The 22,659-nt window shown below is 40.4% G+C and overlaps 1 protein-coding gene across 1 annotated transcript in view; it reads left to right on the top strand.

Annotated features, from left to right (window-relative positions):
- ITGA8 (integrin subunit alpha 8) overlaps positions 1-22,659 on the top strand; it is a 196,234-nt gene that overhangs the window by 5,788 nt on the left and 167,787 nt on the right. The window contains exon 3 of the mRNA XM_036762194.1: positions 21,904-22,004. Within this exon, the coding sequence (XP_036618089.1) occupies positions 21,904-22,004 (101 nt within the window). The remainder of the gene's footprint in view (positions 1-21,903; positions 22,005-22,659) is intronic.

Below are 22,659 nucleotides of genomic sequence, written 5' to 3'. Positions count from 1 at the left end.
GGAAAGGCTCAGAAATCCAAAGGATTTGGTGGTAGGATAGATGGCAAGACCCAGGGGTCCACAGGTCACAAAAATAGGTCAGATAACAATTCTTAAGGATTTCAAGCCACGGAGGCTGGGAAGATGGTAAGGCATGGTGGCCTTCCATGTCATAGGAAAGAATAGAGTCGGTGACTGACCTCATCCAAGTGGTGTGAGGAACTGATCAGCAAGGGGGGAGGGTGCCCCAAGGATGGCAGGTCCTCCTGCTTGTCCCGGATGGATTCACACAGTAGGTACTTAATAAGTGCTTATTGATTATTTGAGAGAGATGAGGGCTGGATTTATAGACTAGAAAATCATCTGCCTAAAGATAAGAATCAAAACCCAGAGGATCTAATGAGGAGGGGAAGAACTAAGCAGAAAAGAGGCAGATGAAGCCATCAAAAGGATTAAAGGTGAAACCAATTCTCAGTGGGAAGTTTTAGAGCAAAAGTGAATGGCAAAAATAATTTTGTTGCTGGTTGTGGACATTAAAGTCAACTTTTCTAGAATGCATTTATCCCATAAAGGCAGAGCAGGGCTGTCCCTGGGCAGGTGTAGTCCTTAGTACCATTGTTAGAAGCATGGCATGGCCTGAAAAAATCATGTAGTTGGGGTTGTCACCTTCTCCACATCCCTCATTTTTATAGATGATCAGATTAAAATGCATTTAAGTGCATCATCCTTAAGGGAAGCATTGAAGGGCAATAAATAGCCTGAGAAGGGTTTTTCAGGTAGAGAGGACTTTGCCTTGGAATTGGTTGGGGAATTATTGACTGATTGTGTGTGTGTGTGTGTGTGTTTGTGTGTGTGTGTGTGTGTGTGTGTGTGTGTGCGTGCGCGCGCGCATCTCAAGTCTTATTTGGTACTACTTGGCAGAGCTGCTCCTTCTCCTCTCCTGCCCAGGATGACAGAGAGAGAGAGAGAGAGAGAGAGAGAGAGAGAGAGAGAGAGAGAGAGAGAGAGAGAGAGAGAGAGAGAGAGAGAATGAGAGAATGTGTGTGTGTGTGTGTGTGTGTGTGTGTGTGTGTGCGCGCATCTCAAGTCTTATTTGGTACTACTTGGCAGAGCTGCTCCTTCTCCTCTCCTGCCCAGGATGACAGAGAGAGAGAGAGAGAGAGAGAGAGAGAGAGAGAGAGAGAGAGAGAGAGAGAATGAGAGAGAGAGAGAATGAGAGAGAGAGAATGAGAGAGAATGTGTGTGTGAATGTTTGTGTTTCTGAGAACTTGCCTAGATAAGTACAGAGAAACTCATCGTCAGTAGCCTACCCACTCAGGAATGATTATTTTATCCAGGGTAACCCATGAAACGAAGAAAAAAATATGTACACACATCCATATAATGCAGCATGATGTTTTAAGTGACAATATACATATGTGTATGTGCATATACATACATATGAAAAACATAAAAAGAACATACTTTTCTTGTGATTATTCTCTTTATTCAATTGACCTCATTTTTTTTTATTCAAGACCTGTTGGGCCAGATGGCACACCACTATCTTTGCTGATTCCTGAAAACAGACAGCTTTATGAAACAGCATCACCAATTTTTCCAGTCCCTTGGGTTCTGTTTGATCTGTAGCAGTAACTGACTAAAGCTGCTCAGCTTAGACACTAAGGTGTCTAATTCAGTTCAGATCCTGGCTCCTAACTCTGATCCTCAGTCTGTGCCAGTTTAGTTGCTTTTTCATTTTAGAAATGACTTTTTCAAACGATCACCATTAATTTCCTTTCATGTTCAAGGCTGCTAGGCTTTATCCAGTGTACATCAATGGTGTGTCCCTAGCATCCAAGCTTCTTTGTTGTATCTTTTCTACTTCCACAGGTAAAACCAAGCACATCTCACCATTGCCCATGAATGCATTTGAAGTCCAGAAAGAAGGGAACTTTGGGGAAGCATATGGTGGTGTGCAGGGTGCAGACGATGGTTCATTTTCCTGCCCTATTCCAGAATAGGGCACTTCTCTCATCTTCCTTCTGTTTCCCATTCCCCTTTTGTTTCAACCAAGACAAATTCTCCTCCAACATTATATCCCATTTTTGTACTCTTGTCTAGGATTTCTATATTCTCTGCAATGCCTGAAATAACTTTTCATGAAACATCTACCAGTTCATTTCAAAATCCCCACGAAAGTTCACTTCTTCCTCTCCCTAACCATTTGAAACCAAACTAAGGTCAAAAAAGGATGGAGGAATGGTAATATAGGCAGCCAAAAGGTCAAAGGAAACACCCTCTCTCCCCTCTGATTTCAGAAGATCGTATTCCTAGAGGGAGAAAGGAGTCATCTAGTCTAACTCATTTTGCAGATAGGGAAACCAAAGTCTGTGGAAGGTCAATGATGTGCTCAAGGTCATGCAGGTAGCACCAAAGACCAAATTCCCACAATAATAAAAGGAAAAATGGTGCTCCCCTGTCACATAAGCTTAGAGAACAGAGGTCACATCATTTATGTACTCTGAGTGAAATACAAGCACTTTGGAGGCATTCCATGGTGTAAAAATGACAAACCACAGAAACAATAAGAGAAATTCATTTCTGTCTTTCATTGTACCCCTAACATATAATGCAGCTCTTTGTATACAGTAAGTGCTTAATAACTGCTTGTAGGCTCACTAGTATAATGAGAAATGAGAATTGGTACAGTTGGGAAGCATTCACAATTAAGGTCCCACAAAAAACCAGCAGGAAGAAGTAGGGGGAACCAATAGGATTTAAAAGCATCTAACTTAGAAACTCCTCCCCTCACCCCCCATTTAGAAAAAAAATATTTAGAATTTGCCTGGCCTTAATTTATGAACTTTGGTTGTTTTCTTTTTTTCTTTTTTTTCTTAAAATGGGAGACAGGTTGATTTTTTTCAAAGCTCTGGAAAGGGTGGAATTTTTGTTGGGCTAGTGTTTTAGTTTGGAGACGAGAAGGCTTTGTTTTGAGGGGGGTCTCTTTCATTTTGTGCTGGGTAAGCCCACAATAAGAAGCAGCCTAAACCATCTGGTGTTGTGCCTGGTACATGACTGGGGTCTGATAATGTTGGGTGTGCCCATACTCTCTTGGGATGATGGGGGTGGGATTGGGGGGAGCATATTAATCACAGAAGCCTTTTTTTTTGCTTTCCTAACTCACTTAGTAAGAAAACAGTTTCTGTTCAGGACAACGAAAGGAAAGAAAAGAAGAAAATATAGGTCAGAGTTTCTTTGTTGAACAATGGAAGAAAGGCAAGAATTATATTAATTGGGGCACAACTGAAGGGAAGAGAAGATGTTTCAACCTAGAGTCTCAGAAGAAATATGGGAGGAGAGGGAATTTTAAAGGCTCCTCAAAGTAGCATTCTTTTTGCTGCTGAAAGGTGCTTAAAAACAAAAGCTTGTACGAATTGACAGACCATCAAAAGAAGATTTTAGACGTTCATAGGAACATTAGGGCCAAGGGGTTTATTTTCCACATAAAAATCCCAGTGTTTCACCGAAACTAGTTTATCTTTTCAGGTATGTGTGAATCAGAAGCAGCTCAGAATCCTGAATAATAGACTAATGAATCATTCTGTAGTAGAAAGAAAAAGGGACATGGAAGCAAAGCCCATTTCACAGTATCATATAATCTAAGAGTTAGAATGAACTGAAGAGGCCTTCAAGACATTCAGCATGGATTTATGTGCTGGGCACTATGCCAGTTGCTGGGGATACAAGTACCAAGAATTGATTTTTCTTTGTATCCCTAGTGCTTAGCATAGTACATAGTAGGCACTTAATAAATGCATGTTGGCTTGTTGACTTTACTTGACAGTCCTTATAAAGAACTTATGTTCTAATAGGGGAGACAACAATTTTATATCTAAATATATGTAAAGTATGTATTAGAGGTAATATAATATAAGACATATAGTACAAAAGATATAATCTACTACATATATAACATGTACGTTGTGTTATTCGTGTATGTGCAGTCACGTCCAACTCTTCCTGATCCCATTTGGGTTTTTTTTTTTTTTGGTGAAAATACTGGAATGGTTTGCCATTTCCTTTTCCAGCTTATTCTACAGATGAGGAAACTGAGGCAAACAGAGTTAAGTGACTTGCCCAGAGTCATACAGCTAGTAAGTATGTGAGGCCAGATTTGAACTCAGGAAAATGAGTCTTCCCCAGGTCCAGTACTCTATCCACTGAACAACCTAGCTCTGTGTGTGTATGTATGTATGTATGTGTGTGTATACACATATAATTAGATAGATATGTAGATGGGTGTGTGTATATATGTATATGGGTGTATGTGTGTGTATGTACATGTATACACACACATAGATATATAAACACATAGACATGTATGTGTGTATATATATATGTGTATATATGTGTATATATGTGTATGTGTCTGTGAGTGGGTGTGTATATACTGTTTTTCAGTTGTGTCCAACTCTTCATGATCCTATGGACCATAGCATACCAATGCTGCCCTGGGGGGTTTGTTTCTTGGCAAAGATACTGGAGTGGTAAGTGACTTGCCCAGGGTTGCACAGCTAATGAGTATCTGAGGCCGGATTTGAACTCCATGCCCAGCACTTTATCCACTGAGCCATCTAGCTGCCTCCAAGGTGTATGGGGTGGTCAGGGAGGACTAGCACCTCTGGTGTGAGGGTTTGCTGAGCCCTTTTCAGGGCCGCTCATCCACCTTTGGTGGCCAACCAGTCACCCAAACCTCACCTGTGGCTCCAGGAAGCTGTAGCATGTGCAGCTGTCATACCCTGGTAAAACTGTCTCAGCAGAGGGGCTAAACCAGTTTGAAAGTAACTGACAGGCCTCAAACCCATTGGTGCGTTACGGGGATGTCTACCCCACACATGTGAAGATTTTCCCTGGTAGAATGGGTGGATGAGAACAATTTGTATCAACAGCCATGAAGGCAGCTGAAGCAGGTGCTGTAGAGAGCTTAGAGTTTGGTCAGACATCGAAGAAACCAAGATTATCCACTGCATCCCAGACCACTGCAAATTGTCTTGACTTTTGTCTGCCACTGGACTTGGATGACAAAGGTTAAGTGACTTATCCAAGGTCACGTGGCTAGAAGTATCTGAGGCTAGGTTTGAACTCATGTTTTCCTGATCCCAAGATCAGTACTCTATCGACTGCATAACCTAGATGTCTTTAGTAGGGAGGAGGAGAAATGTCCAATAAAACTGGAAAGAGGGGTTGTGGCCCGGATGTATTGGGCTTTAAAAACTAAATAGCATAGTTTATATTTGATTCCAGAGACAAGAGGAAACAACTGGGATTTACTGATGGTCAGATGGTCAGATACATGGTGAGATCCTCACTTAAAGAAATACTTAGGTAGTAACATGGAGGGTAGAGTAGAGTGGAGAGAGCCTTGAGACAGGGAGACCAGTTTGGAGGCTGTTGCATTAATATAGGTGAGTGGTCAATGAGGACCTCAATTAAGAACTTAATTATGTGAGTGGAGAGTGAGAGTCAGATAAAAGAGAGATTGTAAAGGACTTTAAATGCCAAATAGGAATTTGTATTCTCTCCTAGAAAGTATAGGATGAATAATCATTAATAGTTAATAAAAGTTTATTGAATTGTGGGGAGCCACTGGAACTCATTTAAGCAGGGGAGTGACATAGATGAACTTGCAATTTAGGAACATTTAGGACATACTGGAGTGTGGGAGAGACTCGAGGACCAATTAGGAAGTAATGATACTCCAGGCCAAAGATGATCTGACTTAGGGTGCTAGCCTCATTAAAGGAGAATAGGTGGGAGATGTTATAGAAATAGAATAAACAAGACTTGACAACCCATTGGCTATAGAAGGTAAGCCCAGGTTAAGAACCCCTTTCCTTAGAGGTTACCTAGTCTAACAACTGGACAGATGCAGAAATTGAAGCCCGTATTATCGATAATAACTGGCATGTATAATGCCAAGTATGTGCCAAGCATTCACAAATGTTATCTCATTTATCCTCACAACAGCTGTGGGAGTTAGGTCCCCATCTTATGGTTGAAAAACCTGAAGCAGGCAGAGGTTAAGTGACCTGCCCACAGTCACACAGCTAAGTAAGTGTCTGAACTGGATTTGAACTCAGGTTCTCCTGACTTTGGCCCAGCCCTCTATTCCCTGAGCCACCTAATGGCCCGTGGAGGTTAAGAGTTTTGTCCAAGGCAGCAGGCTGCAGAACCTGGCCCTGACAATAAATCTCCTACTCCATGCCCTCAGCGGGTGTTTGTGACTAAGGAATGTTCCTTTGTAGGTGGAGGAGACAGCGGTCACTCTAACATACACTGACTGAGGAAGCAGTTAGAAGGAGGAAGTCCTTGAAACTCCAAACAGAAATGGGAAACAGACCCACTCTGAGGCTAGTTGTGTTGTATGGGCGTCAGGCGCCTGTTGCTTAATCTGCAAAATTCTTTCAAGGAGCTGGACGTCTGTGTGATGGAACAGGCTCCCAGGCACTTGGCAGAACCCTTCTGCTCAGCAGCTGCTGCCGCTCTCTGGGAGGAAGGCACAAAGAAACTTGATATGGATCAGAACTCAGCTCGTGCTCCTCGTCTAGACCGGCAGGGATGAGCTCACCAAAACCTTACCTATTGGATGGAAAGTGGGGGGGGCGGTGTGTGGTATGGACGCTGCTCTGGGCACTGATAAACTAAGAAAAATGAAAAGTCCCTGTATTTGGGGAGCTCACAATCTAGCCACAGGGCTCTGAGTAAACCTGTAAGGGAAAGTCTGGATTTCAGAAACAGGTAAATGAGTTGGGCTGGGAGGAGTTATCCTGGTGCGGCCATTTGCTACCCTTGTGATCCTTGACAAATCACTTAACCTTTCTGGGACTCAGTTTCCTTATTTGTAAAATGACAGAATTGGACCACATAGCCTCTGAGTTCCCTTTGGGCCTTTTTCCTATTATCTTTCTCTCTGTTTCTATGATCTGTGACCTCAAAGGTCCCTTTCAGCTCTACATCTGTGGTCCCATGATCTAATCTAAAGGCCGACAACTTCTCTAATACCCATATTTGTCACAGGGAAATTTGCAGTGAAAAAGGAAAAAAAAGTGGCAGGTTAGCAAACCAAAAGAACATCGTATACAATAACTGAAATATTGTTTTAAGAATAACTTTGAGCAAATAAGTGATTTTGTTTGTTATAAATGCTCAAGTTAACTATAAAGGACATACAAAGAAAGATGCTATCTGCATCCAGAGAAAAAACTGATAAATAGAAGTATGTAGAGAATAATTTTACATATACACTAATGGTAGCCATCTCTAGGGCAGGGGGTAGAGGGAAGAAAAGAAGAAATTTGCATGATAATTTTGTTTTATTTTGGAAAGGAATAACAAGTTGTGCATAGTAGATTTTCAGTTTCATGCATAATCCTCTTTTTGATTGTACTATGTTATGGAAATACTTGTTTTATTCCATGAATTAAAAATAAAATTAGAAAAGAGAGAGGCTAGCAAAGTAAGTATCCCTGGGTTCACTTCTCAAAAAAGTCATTAGGTATCTGTAAGACTCCTCAGAGTTAAGCATCAGATAAGCCCTTCTGAATTCTCTGATCCTCTAAAGAATTATAGAATTCACCTCTAATTTGCTGGAGTTAAAACAAGGAAGGAATGAAAAATAAGTTAGGTGCAAACCTCAGAGTTTACATTGATAGGAATAGCTGACCAAATACCGTTCTTTATGATTGGTTGCCAGACGGCCCTATTTGATTTGCGTGTTCTTTAGAAAACTTTTATACCATAAACTATGTACGTATGTGTATGGCTTTGTGGAATAGTGAATAGAGATCCAATCTTAGGACCACAAAGATATGGGTTCACGTCTTAACCTCTTATTCCTTTCCAACACCAAGATTTTATGACTGCAAATTCAGTTTCAAAAATGTTGAGTATAAGGTACCAGCAGGAATTCCAGGTGTGGATATTTGGAAGGCAAATGGAAATAGCACTCAGTGAAGGAACTTAGGATGTGGCATTATATTGTTTATATAGAAATGGGAGTCGCTTAGATAGAGGTGACACATGAAGTTGTGGAAGTCAATAAAATCACAAAGGGAGAGAGAAAAACAGGCCAACAAAAAGGTTTGTGAGATACCACTCCTGGGGGTAGGAGAGGTGATGGGCAAGTGAAAAAGCCTAAGAAAAAGATTAGGAGGAGGCAAGCCCCAAAATAAATATTACGGAAGCAAAGGGATAAAATAGGCTGTCCAAGCATCGAATGTTCTAGAAGGGTCAAAGAGGCGAAGGACAAAGTCTATTAGACTTGGATATTAAAATGGCACTGAGGCTCTCATGAAGAGCATTTTCAGCAGGGTGGTGGGTGGGGAGAGGAGCTAGGTTTCAAGGCACTGGAGAGTGAGTGGGTAGTGAGGAACTGAAATTGGTAAGTAATTCCTGGTGATTGGTTCTTGAGTTGGCCCCTCCCCTTAGGACCCTGGGAGGTTCACATCCACATGGATTACTAACACCTAATGGGGTTTGGGCCTGGGGCTTAGCACCTAGTAAAGCTCACTGAGATAAATTGAGTCACTCAAAGAAAACAAAGGCCATTCTGGTTACATAAGGACACAGAGAGGGGCAGCTAGGGGGCGACATAGTGCACAGAGTGTCAAGCCTATAGTTAGGAAATCTCATCTTTCTGCGTTCAAGTCTGACCTCAAACACTCACTAGCTATGTGACCCTGGGCAAGTAATTTAACTCTGTTTGCCTCAGTTTCTTGGTCTGTAAAAATGAGCTGAAGAAGTAAATGGCAGACCACTCCAGTATCTTTGCCAAGAAAACCCCAAACAGGATCATAAAGAGTCAGACACAATCAAAAATGACTCAACAACAAAGGAAACAGAGATGTTTGGAGATGCGTGATCTCATGACCAGATGACAACATGGTGGATGGTGTCCAGTGTGTTGTAAGAAGGCAGTGAGGTGCAGTGGAAAGAGGACATTGACCTCAGAAGACCTGGGTTCTAATCCTAACACCACTTTTTGACTCTGACCAAATCATGTAATCAATCTGGGTTTTGGTTTCCCTGCCTATAAATTGCAGAGGGTAGAGTACATGATGTTTAATGTCTCTTTGAAACCGAAATCCTGCATTCTTGATTCCATGAAGGAGGTGAGGTTATCTGCTGAGAGAGAAGATTGTGTGGCTAGAGCTGTGAATTTGGTGAAGGAAGAGGTCTGAAACATCCTTTGTGTAAAATGTGATGGGAAATAAATCAGAGTTAAATAAATCCTTGTGCAATGGTAAAGACTCTGTTAATGTTAATTAGTAGTATGAATTTGTAGTGGAATCAGAGAGCTCAGTCTTGTGACTTCCTTAGAAGTTGTTGGCAGTTGAGAAGAAAGAACAGAGAAGGTGGATGATGGGGAAGACTTAGGGCTGGGGATTAGCAGGGTGAGAGCAGCAGAAACACAATTTGGTGGGAGGACAGAACATTATTGATATTGCTTATGATAGGCCCAAGTCTGTAAAGTGTGGGAAATGAATACACGTTCACAGTACCTTTACAAGAAATAAGCCCTCTGTTACTAGCGAAATTAACTATGTAGAAAGTGTGTTTGTATATAATGAGGATAGCTAAACGGCTTTGGCTGATGTTCCTAAAGAGGTAACAACCCTTAGCAGATTAATTAGCACTCTGTTTATAAATCTATCAAAAAGGGTAATCATTTCTTCAATCGAGACTTTTGGCATCTGTCTTAAACTATTCTGAAAATATTTCATGGTGAGACAGACCTTGATAAAGAATGCCAGGCTTGAGCAATTCACACATACTTGGGAATTTCACACACCAGATAGAGAGTAAGGACACTTCCATTCAAATAAACACATGGTCAGAGAAAATGGTAGAAACATAAACATTACTTTAATCAATTTACTAATAATGGTTCACTGTTTGTGAATATTAGCCCAAGTTCATCCTTTAGCTATGATAGCTGACACATGTTGGCTAAATGTATATCCATTTAGTTAAATACTTCAGAAACAAATAATAATTTTTAAATAAAGAAATTTATTTCACCAATGTGTTAATGAGGATTAAAGACAAAAGGATTGATTTAACCCACTGGACAATGGCTTGTGCACTCAATTATTCCCGACTCTATTTAAAGCATAGTGGATGGGTCCTCATGCTTTATTCCCGTCTTGAAGTATCACTTACTAACTGACAGAAAGCTAGACTAAAGAATTTTCAAAAGCAGCAATTTCCCCAGGGTCCTCTGAAGTCATCTCTTAGGCTTGTTTCTTCATTTCTTATAACACAGTAGCATTGCATTTCACTCATATGCTGTGATGTTTTTAGCCCTTCCCCAAATGGTGGACATCCCATTTAGTTTCCAGTTCTTCTTACATATTTCAAAGGATTTCTCTTCTTTTTGTTTTCAGTAGGGATGTGGGGTGGGAAAAGGAGGAAAAAAGTGCTTGGTCAGTGTTGCAATGGATAAGAGCACTCACTGGACCTGGAGTCAGAAAGACCAAAGTTCAAATCTGACCTCAGACCCTTACTGGCCATGTGACCCTGGGCAAATCACTTAACCCCTGTCTGCATAAAACTGCAGAAGGAAATGGCAAACCACTCTGGTACCCTTGCCATGAAAACCCTGTGGACAGTTAGTTGGTCCACCAGGTAATGAAGAGTCAGACACAATTGAACAACTAAACAATTACCATCTCTCTCTCTCTGTCTCTCTGTCTCTGTCTCTCTCTGTCTCTCTCTGTCTCTCTCCATCTCTCTCTCTCTCTCTCTCTCTCTCTCTCTCTCTCTCTCTCTCTCTCTCTCTGTCTCTCTATCTCTCCTAACTTTACACGCATATTAAAAAGAGTAGTTTGGTTTATTGAAACCATTTCACTCTTGGACATTCAAGAACATCTCAACTTACTCCAAGAACCAGGGTGCAATCAGAAAAATATCCTATACAACAAAACTTTTCCTGTATTATAAACCCACAGGTGTTGAGAGACCATGGGAGAATGAGGAGCTGGGGAATGGAGAAGTTCTACGTGATAAACAGTCCCTCCCTCACCCAGTATTATTATGTGGGTCAATTCCTGGGCCCCATGCTTTGGGCACCTCCTACTGTTATGGCAAAAGCAGATATTTGGGCATTAACTCAGGCAGTTGGCAGAGGAGATGGGAGTTTGTGCCAAATGGTGCTTAAAAAATAAAAAGACCTATAGCTCCTATACATAAAATCAGCTGCTGGCAAGTCCATATATCTCTCTCCCCAGCCTACCCAACTGATGCATGTATATAACCTTTTGATATAGGGCAAAGTCAAGAAGAAAATCATGGAGAAAGGAAATCATAAATGGGCAAAAAATAAGCCTCAACCTTGGGTCAAATCTCACTATAACCAGCTTGTGATCTCCAGTGTTTCTAGATATGTGTGTTTGCCCACAGGCAGAAAGAAGATCATTCCACTGGGAATTAATAATCCCTGTAAAAAGAGGGTGCAACAGAAGGATTTATGAATTTCACTACCATCACTAGGCAAAACGGGCCAGTTGTTGTTATTGTTCATCCTTTGTTCTCAAAGAGGACCAATGACATCATGAAGGTGACGTCTTGACTTGAACATGAATTAGATATGAGTGGGACAGAGCTGCAAAAAGTCATCAGCCTCACCCTCTCCTCCAGAGTCATCTGAAGTCCACTGGCAAGACACAGATCAAGATGACTGTCAGCGGCCCAGGATGCAATGGATGATTGATATCTATGACGGTGTGGTCACTGATCTTGAGGGATGAAGTCAAGTGGGCCTTAGGAAGCATTACTAACAGTAAGGCTAGTACAGGCCAGTTACCATCTTTATCCACATGAGTCCCAAATCTGTATACACAACTCTAATCTTTTTTTTTAACTTAGTCCCCAACACCACCAGTAGCCAATTGTATACCTTCACTTGGGTATCCCATAGACATCTCAAATTCCACAAGGCTGAAACAGAACTTTCAGAATCATTGGGTTTAAAATCAGAAGATCAGGGTTCAGATTTGAATTCTGCCACATACTACCTTAGCAACTTTGGGCAAGTCAATTAACTTTCCTGGGCTTCAGTTTCCTCATGTATAAGATGAAAGGGCTGGACTAGGAGGTGACTTCCAAGATCACTTCCAGCACCAAATCTCCTATCCTGTGGTTCCCTATAACCCCTTGCCTACCTTCAAACTTTCCTATTTCTGTTGAGGGAATCCCTGTTCTCCTCCCTGGCCAACTTCATAACCTCAGAATCATTTTTTACTCTTACCTATTCTTCATACTTTATATCCAATTAATTACTAAGCCTTATTCGTTCTTACTTCCACAACACCTCCCTCATCTACCCTTTTCTCTCCATTCACAAGGTAACTAACCTAGTTCAGACCCTCCTGATCTCATCCCTGGGCTTTTCAATCCAATAAGCATTTATATAATAGCTATTTAGCTAGACACAGAGAACACAAAGGCAAAGATGCAAAAACTCAACCTCTGCCTTTAAGAAATCTATATTTTACTACTATAATTACCTCCTAATTTGTCCTACTCCTTCCAGCTCTCCCCTCTCCAATTAGTCCTTCACACAACTAACAAAACAATCTTCCCAAGACCCAGGTTGGATTGTGGTATTTCCTTGCTACAAAATCCTATCACCAGGATAAAATTCAAACTCTCCATCTTTGCGCTTAAAGTCCTCCACAATCTGGCTCCAATCTTCCTTTATAGCCCTTTCCCCCCTTCCTACTATTCCCCCTCATGCATTCTTTTTTCCTGCCAAACCACTCTACAAGTTTCCTGACTTTGACTCTCTCTGGCTTCCATGCATCACTCAAGCTGTCTCCTGTGCCTGGAAATTACTCCCTCCTCATCTCTGACGCTCTGGACTCTTATCTTACGTTAATGTTCATGCCAGGTGTCACCTTGCTGCTGAAGTTGTCCTGATCCCCTCTCCCAAGGTAGGAATATTCTCTCCTTGCCTTGATTCTCTTGTAATTGCTGGCTTGTGTACATGTTGTAACTGACCAGTGAAATGGGAGCTCCTTGAGGGCAGGAACTATTTTATCTTTGCATCCATGGCGCATAGCACAATGGCATGAAGTTTTTGTTGTTTCAGTCTTTCTTGGTTGCATTTATGATTTTATTGGCATAGATAATTGCCATGAAGGCAGATCAGCCACTGTTCCGCAACTTAAGAGTCTGAGAGGTTAAGTCAATTACCCTGGGTCACTCAGACAGTCTGTGTTGAAACCCAGGGCTTCTCAATTAATCAACAAATCATTTATTTAGCACTGACTATGTGCCCGGCACTGCTAGGAGCTGAGAATATGAAGACAAATTTGAAACAGTCTCTGTCCTTAAGGAGTATACATTCTAATGTGGAAGAGAATATGCTCTTATACAGATATACATAAATCATGTGCAAGTTACTTTTGGGGAAAGAAGGAAAGAAGAAAGGAAAGAGGAAGGAAGGGAGGAAGGAAGGGAAGAAGGGAGGGAACAAGGAAGGAAAGAAAGAGGAAGGAAGGGAGGAAGGAAAGAGGAAGGAAGGGAAGAAGGGAGGGAACAAGGAAGGAAAGAAAGAAGAAGGAAGGGAGGAAGGAAAGAAGAAGGAAAGAGGAGGGGAGGGAGGGAGGCAAGCATAAGGAAGGAAGATTTATTAAGAGCTTACCATGTGTGAAAATGTTATCTCATTTAATCTTCATAGCAACCCTGGGAGGAAGGCAAGCTGCTAGAGGGAATGGGACAGGTCTCATACTACCTTTCACTCTTCACATTTGTTGTTGTTCAGTCATGTCCCACTCTGAATTACCCCATTTGGGGTTTTCTTGGCAGAGATAATGAAGTGGTTTGCCATTTCCATCTCCAGCTCATTTTACAGATGAGGAAACTGAGGCAAACAGGGTGAAGTGACTTGCCTGGGGTCATACAGCTAGTAAGTGTCTGAGGTTGGATTTGAACTCAAGAAGAAGTCTTCCTGTCTCTAGGTCCAGTGCTGTATCCACTGTACCCCTTAACTGCCCCTGCTTTTCACATAATATGTGTTTAGTACAGGTTTATTGTCTTGTGGCACTCCTTACATCTCTTCCTTTTCGTACACTTCTCAGGTCACATGTTGCCCTTTGCATTGTGTTTTTCCCTATCAAGGTTTCTCTTGAATGTTCATTTTAACTTTATTTCACCTATATCAAAATGTTTTTGTATTAAGATGAGTGTACATGGTGGGGATGAGTGAGGAGGGAGAGATTACTTTCCTCCTGCCCCCAACCAGTATGGCCTTGCTTAAAGATACAGAATCGTCAAATAGAGAATTGATTTGGCCTTTCTGTAAGGGAAAGCTTGAGGAGGACAAAGACTGGAGTTTGGGGGATCAGTTAGAAGGCTATCGTTACCCAAGTCTAAGAAAGAGGATATCAAGGTCTTCACCAGGGTAAAATCTGTAGGGTTTGGTAGTTACGTTGACATGGGGAGGAGGGAGAGGGCAGAGATGGTTCTGAGATTTAGAACCTAGGATGGTGACACAATCAACACAAATAGGGAAGCTAGGAGGAAGGATGCTGAGTTCAGTTTAAATTATCACCAGGATAAGCAGGTGGTGAAATCCAACAGACAATTGGAGATACATAATTGGAGTACTGGGGAGAGGTTAGAGGTAGAGAGCTGACAGGTATAAGACAATTATGTTTTTACAAAACACTTATATAATACATGATCCTTTTGTTGGCTTTGAAACTATGTGAGAGGCTAGTGACAATATCACCTCATTTGACAAATGAGAAAATGTAGACTGAAAGGCTTCGAATTATTTGTGTAAGGTCTTATATCTAGTAAATGGCAAAGCAGGGGCTTGAACCCACGTCCTCTGCCTCCTCATCCATGAATCCTGGCATTGATCCTGACTAGCTACATGGCCTTAGTCAATTACTCCATATCTTTGAGCCTCAATTACCCCATCAACAAAATGGGTAAAATGATAGTGTTATGAGGAGAACTTTTATCAACTTGAAATCAATAAATCAACAAATATTTATTATGTACCAACTCTGCACCAGGCACTGGTACTAAGCACTGAGGATTTGAAAAAAGGCAAAAACGGTCCCTACTCAAAAGAAGCTTACAGTCAAAATAAATCTAAATTATTAGTACTGTAAATCATCATAATATATAGGGAAAAAGAAATTGTATAGTACTAAAAAGTGAAATGTTCCTCAGACTAGAATTGTGAGATTTTATTTTAGTGTTTCTTGTTGTTCCAGTCATATCTGACTCTTCATGACTCTATTTGGGGTTTTCTTGGCAGAGATACTGCAGTGGTTTGCCTTTTCCTTCTCCAGCTCATTTTAAAGATGAGGAAACTGAGGCAAACAGGGTTAAGTGACTTGCCCAGGGTCACACAGTTAGTAAGTGTCTGAAGCCAGATTTGAATTCAGGAAGATGAGACTTTCTGACTCCAGGTCCAGGGCTCTATGCACTATGGCACCAACTAGCAGACTTTAGTGCTTGTAGCCATATAGAGAAGGTGGAGAAATATACAGAACCATCATGGACTGCATGTCACAAGTATTATTTTTAATTATTATGATACCTGCTACTACATGGGGAGTGGTTTGAATGATGGTGCAGTGCTCTGTAACAAGTGAACAGGAGTGTGGCACAAAGGGAGGCAGCCCCTTATTCCCAGAGTCAGTTTCTTCCTCATCTCTGGCCACTGAGAGAGAAGTTAGGATCATGTCACCAGTTGGTGTTGGGTGAGAAATAGAACAGAAGATCATTTTGGGAGCACTGAGGAGGAAGCTCTGCTCAGGAAGGACATCAAGGAAGCCAACATTGGGGCAAAAGGCAAGGGTATCGATGCCATTGTAGGGCCATAGGTAAAAGAGATAATTTCATCTCCAAGGGGATATATAGCTACAACAATCCAACTAGGAAGATTAGCTCCAGGGAGAACAGTTGGGAATGGAAAAGATGGATTTGCTGCAGGGACACCAGTCGAGAATAGAGAATATGGATTCAGGGTAAGAGAGGAAGAGAATTCCTAGGTGCCAAGCCCCAAAAGCCTTGGTTTGTAACTCCAATGGCACTCTATATCTAAGCAGGCACCAGAGCCATGCTTTACTTTGGTTCCTCACAATCTCTTTGATGGCTACCTTGTAGCAAGGATACCCTCCAGTGGCTCAGCTCACCCCCTTTCCTCATCTAGAACCAGAATCATCTCAGTACAGTACAGTTGTTGCTATTGGAAAGGGCATGTTCATCTACTCCTCCATCATTCCATTCATCATCCCTCTAACTTTCAAAACCAAAACATTCCTCTCCTGCCACCATTCCCCTATAGGAACTGTCTCCCCATTTGGGATGTAATTCAGTACAGTGACTCAATTCACTTTTGTATCTGTTTCACCATCCCTTAATGCACTGTTTGGCACATGTGAAGCCCCTAATAAATGGTTTTTTTTCATTCATTAATTAGAGATCACTAGAGGAGAAGGAAAGCAAAAGATCCCAAACCCAGGGAGAAGCAAAAGTTAGTCTCACATAAACACGCTTCATAATTGGAGCCACTTCTAGATTCTGTGTCCTTGATTTTATGGCAACAGCTATAATACCTCCTCATTCTCCTCTTTTTGCCCTATTCTGGTCTCTCATCCTGACTGCATTACCTGTCATCAGTCCTTAGCATGGGGCCATATCTCCTATCAAACATCAGTTTAGGAGGGAATAGATCAGGTTTTATGACTTCCCTTAAACAGTTTTATTTTCAGACTTTGTGTTCTTATACCAGAGGCAGCATGATGTCATAGATAGTACACTGAACTTGGAATTAGGAGGACCTGGATTCAAATCCTGATTGGACACTTAGTAGCTATGTGACTGAGCAAGTCAATTAACCTTTTTGTGCCTTAGTATTCTCATCTGTAAAATGAAAGAATTCGACTCAATAGCATTGAAGGTACCTTCCACATCTAAGTCTATGTTCCTTATCTCTAACCTGATTCTTGCCCAGGCCCCCTTGCTCACTATTTTAACCCTGTAGATGCCAGAAAAATTCCCCTTCAGATTCTTTACTAATTTACTAAGAGAACATGAGAGCAAAGGGAAAGTAATTTTTATGTGATTTGAGCCTTGGGGCCCAAGTGTCTAATAATTATTTCAATTTCTAAGGTATTATTAATTGGGGAGTTAGATTTCACATGCCATAGACAAATTCTAGTTCCTCTTTATTGGGCATTTATTTCTTAGACCAGAACATTGATTGAGTACATACCATTCAATACTCATGGTACTCTATAAGTACTCAATCAGTACTTCCAGTACTTGGAGTACACCAAAAGGAAAGCTTTTAATACTAGCAAAAAAGAAAAAGGAAAAAAGCCCAAGGACCCTTAAAGGGAACCAGGTTCAACTTCCTCTTGTTATAGATGAGGAAACTGAGGCACAGAGAGGTCAAGTGATTTATACAAAGTTACACAGCTAGTAAGAGTTGGGGGGAAGAGGAGAAATTTGAACCAAAATCTTCCTGATTCCAAATCTTGTTCCTTATCGACTATGCCAGATATATACCTCACAAAATCCCAGAGACACAGCACTCACAACACCAAAGGGGACAGGAATAGAAAAACTAGATCAGCACAGATAAGCCACTACAAATATTTTGCACCATCTCCCTGATTTTACTTCCCCATCCCCCACATAATGTACTGTGATTCTCTCACAAGGACAGATGAACCAGGGTATACTGGAGCTAAAGGCAGTAGGAAGTTAGCTTCAATGCCTACTTCTTTCCTAAATTAGGTGTTGATTGAGATCTTCATGCTCATCTCCCATGTCCAACCCCCAGTAGCCAGTAATGCCAGATTTGGTCTTCACAGATCATTGAGTCCGGACCTTTCCTTTTAGAGTTGAAAGCCCTGAGTTCCAGAGTAGTACAATGACTTTCCCAAGAAGTTGTCACTGGCCCAAAGCCACACAAGTGCATATAAAAGCTAAAACTGGGACCCAGGATTCCTACCCCCAGTGGAGGACTTTTTCATCTATAATGCACTACTTGTTGGAAAAATGGAAAGCACCATAATGCGTATAAGCAGACTTCTAAGGTTATTTTTTAACTGTATTTGGACAGTTCCCACAATATTTAAAGAAGAATACATTTAAACTGAGGAGTTGGAATTATGGTAAAATTTGCTGATTTTTCCATGCAAGGCCCAGGGTTTATAAACGCTTTTCAGAAATCATTTAGTCAGCCAGATATCGCTGCCCTTGCTTACCTTTATGAATTTCACCTCTTCTCACTCCTCCATCATGAACTATCTTCACTTCTTGGGCTGCTTCTCATTTCATTGAGCTAAGAGAATAGAAGAAGCTGTCTGCAGACCATATGTTCATCGTGCTTTTTATGCTCCCAGGGAAAAAAGGAAAGCACAGATTCCCATGAAAATCAAACCAAAAAGAAGTAGGGTTGCCACCCAAGATTCTACCATAGCCCAGAAATTGGAGGATCCATTGAGGACAGCTTTCTTTAAAGTCTAGTAATGAAGTCATGGTAGGTCGCCTTTCTCTGACCCACATCAGAAGCTTCTTCAGGTTTTCATGGAATATGTGTGACAATAGAAAGAACTCAATTGCTTAGGCTTTGCAGCTGTGGCTTTAAAATCTTGGTAACCCCATAAAGTTAGTATATATTCAGGATTCACCCAGGGCAAGTCCAAGTTCTGGAACAATCATGACCCTGTGTGCTTTGTCCTGAGTCAGCAGAAATGACATCCGTACAGGTGAACAACAGAGACAATTATGAATAATAATTTATTTTTTCATGGCTATTGTTCAGTCATTTGAGTTGTATGCCTTCGTGATCCCATTTGGGGTTTTCTTGGCAAAGATACTAGAATGGTTTGCCATTTCTTTCTCCAGCTCATTTTACAGGTGAGGAAACTGAGGCAAACAGAGTTAAGAGACTTGACTAAGGTCACACAGCTAGTAAGTGTCTGAGGCCAGATTTGAACGCTAGTCTTCCTGACTCCGGGCCTAGCACTTTTTCCACTATGGTGTCACCAGCAAAATAAAGCTTAGTCTCACCACTTGTTTTTTTCTCAGGCACTTCTGGGATTTGCTATACATATGATTGGTCTAGCTTATTTTCACAACTGCTTTAAAAGTTCTTTAATATTTTTCATGGGGAGAGTACAAAGATTTGGAGTCCATATAGTTTTTCCTGTTATATGCATTTTTGCCTTTCCTTTTCCTGGACCAACTCTCACAAGCCTAGCCCTTTCTTCTTGTCCTTAACAAAAAATATGTCATCAATCTTGTGAGAAATACCTTGAATATAAGCTACCACTGAGGCAATATTATTCAATTTTCATTAGAGGTTGTCTAGTGATTGACTCTAGGTTAGACTGTTTATGGTATAAGTTAATGAAGGCGCCTTTGAAAAAAGTTAAGTACCTTTTTTTTCTTTTGGAGGGAGGAAGGCAGGGCAATTGGGGTTGAGTGACTTGCCCAAGATCACACAGCTAGTAAGTGTCAAGTGTCTGAGGTCTGATTTGAACTCAGGTCCTCCTGAATCCAAGGCCAGAGCTCTGTTCACTGCGCCACCTAGAAGCCCCCAAAGCTAAGTACCTTAAGGAATGGTTGCCAAATCTAGAAGACGTGTGTCAGTTCTGCTTAGAAATATATTTATTTTAGCCTTATGCTCCATAGCGAGATAGAAAATAAGGCAACAGAAATCTTGTTTGTCACTGTTGTTGTTCACTCATTTCATTTCCATATTAAGTGACTTGCTCAGAGTCACAAGTTCATAAGTATCTGAGGCCAGATTTGAACTCGGGTCTTCTTGACTCCTGGCCTGGTGCTCTAGCCACTGTGCCACCTGGCTGCCCATAACCATAGGCAGATGCTACCAAATTGGAAGGGTTTTGAATATAGCTTAGGGATAGTGCAAGGACCAGCCTAGCTACCCTTGTGGAGACTCATTGCTAGAAGCTGGGTGAGAAGATAATGAATTTTTTGTACACAACAGCTGATGAGGCCAGAGCTAAGGATCTACTCATTACCAGTGTGTGTGTATGTATGCATTGGTGAAGGAAGCACTTACATCCGTCAAAGATCTTTTGAAATGTTGATGTGTATTGCACCTGTTAAAACCTATTAAAGGTAGGTAGGTGGTTCAGTGGATAGAGCACCTGGCCTGGAGTGCGGAAGCCCTCCGTTCAAATCCAGTCTCTGATGCTCACCACTGTGCGATCTTGGGCAAATCATTTAAGTCAATTTCCTCAACTGTAAAATGAGAATAGTCATAGCACCTACCTTCCGGGATTGTTGTGAGGATCAGATGAGGTAATATTTCCAAAGCCCTTAGCACAGCACCTGGCACATAGTAGACACTTAATGCTTATTCCAAAAATGTTCAGAACTTATGAATAAATACTATGGGTTTTTTTAAAAAAAGAAACACATTTTTGTTTTGTTTTGTACTAATGAGTTGGAAAAGTATAAAAATATGGAAAAGGTAATTCCATGGCTTTCTGCTGACATGACAAAAATGTACATTTTGTAAAACTTAATCTTTTAAGTTTAATTTGTTTATAAAAGCCATGAGGTTTAAAAAAAAACTTTTAAGTTAAGATCCAACAGCATGAACGCTTTTGCGTTGTTGAATTTGAGGTAAAAATTCATTATAGGGTGTATTTTTTTTTACAAAAATGAGAAACAAAAATAAAAGAGCATGAATACCAAAGAATAATCCCACAAGCAAGGTGCCTTAGCACTAGGGTATTGAGAAATTCATTAGCTTTGACCAGTGAAGGAGGAGCTCAGCTTTGGTTAGAACCATGTGGGAAATCAGTTTACTTTGGGGAACTGAGGGTGAAAGCAAGGGGTATCTGCTTTTTATTAAAATCTGAAGTGCATTATAATTGGGCTGAGTTTCTCCCCAGATGGCCTCTCTTATGTTGACATCTGCAACATGTATATAGAGCAGTGTGAAAGGGCTGTCTCCGGTGCCAGGTTGGACACATGTAATTCAGTTAAAACCCGAGTCCTTGGCTGTCCTTAGCAATGGTTCTTCAATGATATACACTAGAAAGGACTTCACTTGTCTGTGTGTTTCAGCAGAAAAAGAGCTTAATAACATTTAGAAATGTTCAATCTTGGATAGGTTATAATATGTTAAATTTAATGAACTAAGCATGGATGCAAGTCAAGCTATCTTTGTCTACAGTAAGTGTTCACGTTTATCACTTGAAATGAATATTATGTCTTTTGATTTCTTTGAAATTGAATTAGAAAAATCATCTGTGGGAAGAGATTTTTACTAAAAGACAGTCCTTTCTTCTTTTCCTTCTTCCTTTCCTTTCCTTCCCCTTCCTTTCTTTCTTTCTTTCTTTCTTTCTTTCTTTCTTTTCTTTCTTTCTTTCTTTCTTTCTTTCCTTTCGTTCTTTCTTTCTTGTCTTCTCTTTCTCCTCTTCTTCTCTTTCTTGCTCTTCTCTTTTCTTTCTTTCTTTCTTTCTTTTTTATTCGTTTCTTTCTTCTTTCGTTCTGCTTTCTTGTTTTTTCTTTAATATCTCATTTCTTTCTTTCTTTTTTCTTCCTTTCTTTCTTCTTATCTATCTCTCTTTTCTTCTTGTATTCTTTCTCTGCGTTCTTCTTTCCTGTCTTTCTTCTCTTTCTAATTCTTTCTTTCTTTCCCTTCTTTCTTTCTTTCATTTCTTCTTTCTTCGTCCTTCCTTCATTCTTCCCTTTCTTTTCTATACCATATGCTTAGATAAAACTTCATGAAATCCATAGTTTCTGAAAATTAACATTTGAGTAGTCATAGGCTTTGTCTTATTACAAATTTATGTGTCTATTTTCTTTAGGTGCATCAAGATGCTATGTTTCTGAAGTTAATAACCCTCCTTCCTCTTTTATCAGACAACAGAAAGATTAGAGTCAATGGAACCAAGGAGCCTATTGAGTTTAAATCGAATCAGTGGTTTGGAGCAACAGTAAAAGCTCATAAAGGGAAAGTAGTGGTAAGTCTTTTGGTTCTGCATTTATTATGCTTTTTTTTCTTCAGAAAATCAGCTATACATCTCTTCTCTGATGTTTTGCAAGATTTTAAGAAACAAAATCATATGAAAGTTGTATTCTATAAAGTAAGATTCAAAAGCTTAAAGGAAACTTTGTTGCCATTTTAGAAATGAAATTTGGTGATTTTCTCACGAGCAAAGTAGTTTATTACTCAGAGTCACAAGTAAACAAACATTTATTGAGTGCTTACTGTATTCCAGCCACTGTTCTATAGGAAATAAAGCTGCATTTCTAGATATGACTTCATCAAATGGCTGTTTCTCAACTAAAAAAAATTCAAAGTGATTAAAAAATAAGTAAACATTTTAAAATCATAGATGGTCAAGATATGTAGGACTTCTGATAAAAGGCCTATTACCTCACCATGTTTGTTGTACTACTATTGAGATTCTGTCGTTCTGATAGTTGGATGACCTTGTCAGACCTAGCCCATTTTGTTATAATTCAGATCTTAGCAATATTAGCAGTTTTTTTTGTTAAGTTCAATGATCAGCCTTATAGAAACCTAATTCAGATGAATTATGTTTTTAAGACCTCTTCCCTCTCTGATATCCTATGGCTCAATGATTCTATTTCACTTATACCCTGACTTTGATA

The sequence above is a fragment of the Trichosurus vulpecula genome, chromosome 5 (assembly GCF_011100635.1).
Source record: "Trichosurus vulpecula isolate mTriVul1 chromosome 5, mTriVul1.pri, whole genome shotgun sequence".
Taxonomy (NCBI): domain Eukaryota; kingdom Metazoa; phylum Chordata; class Mammalia; order Diprotodontia; family Phalangeridae; genus Trichosurus; species Trichosurus vulpecula.
This window is presented reverse-complemented; position numbering and strand designations above follow the sequence as displayed.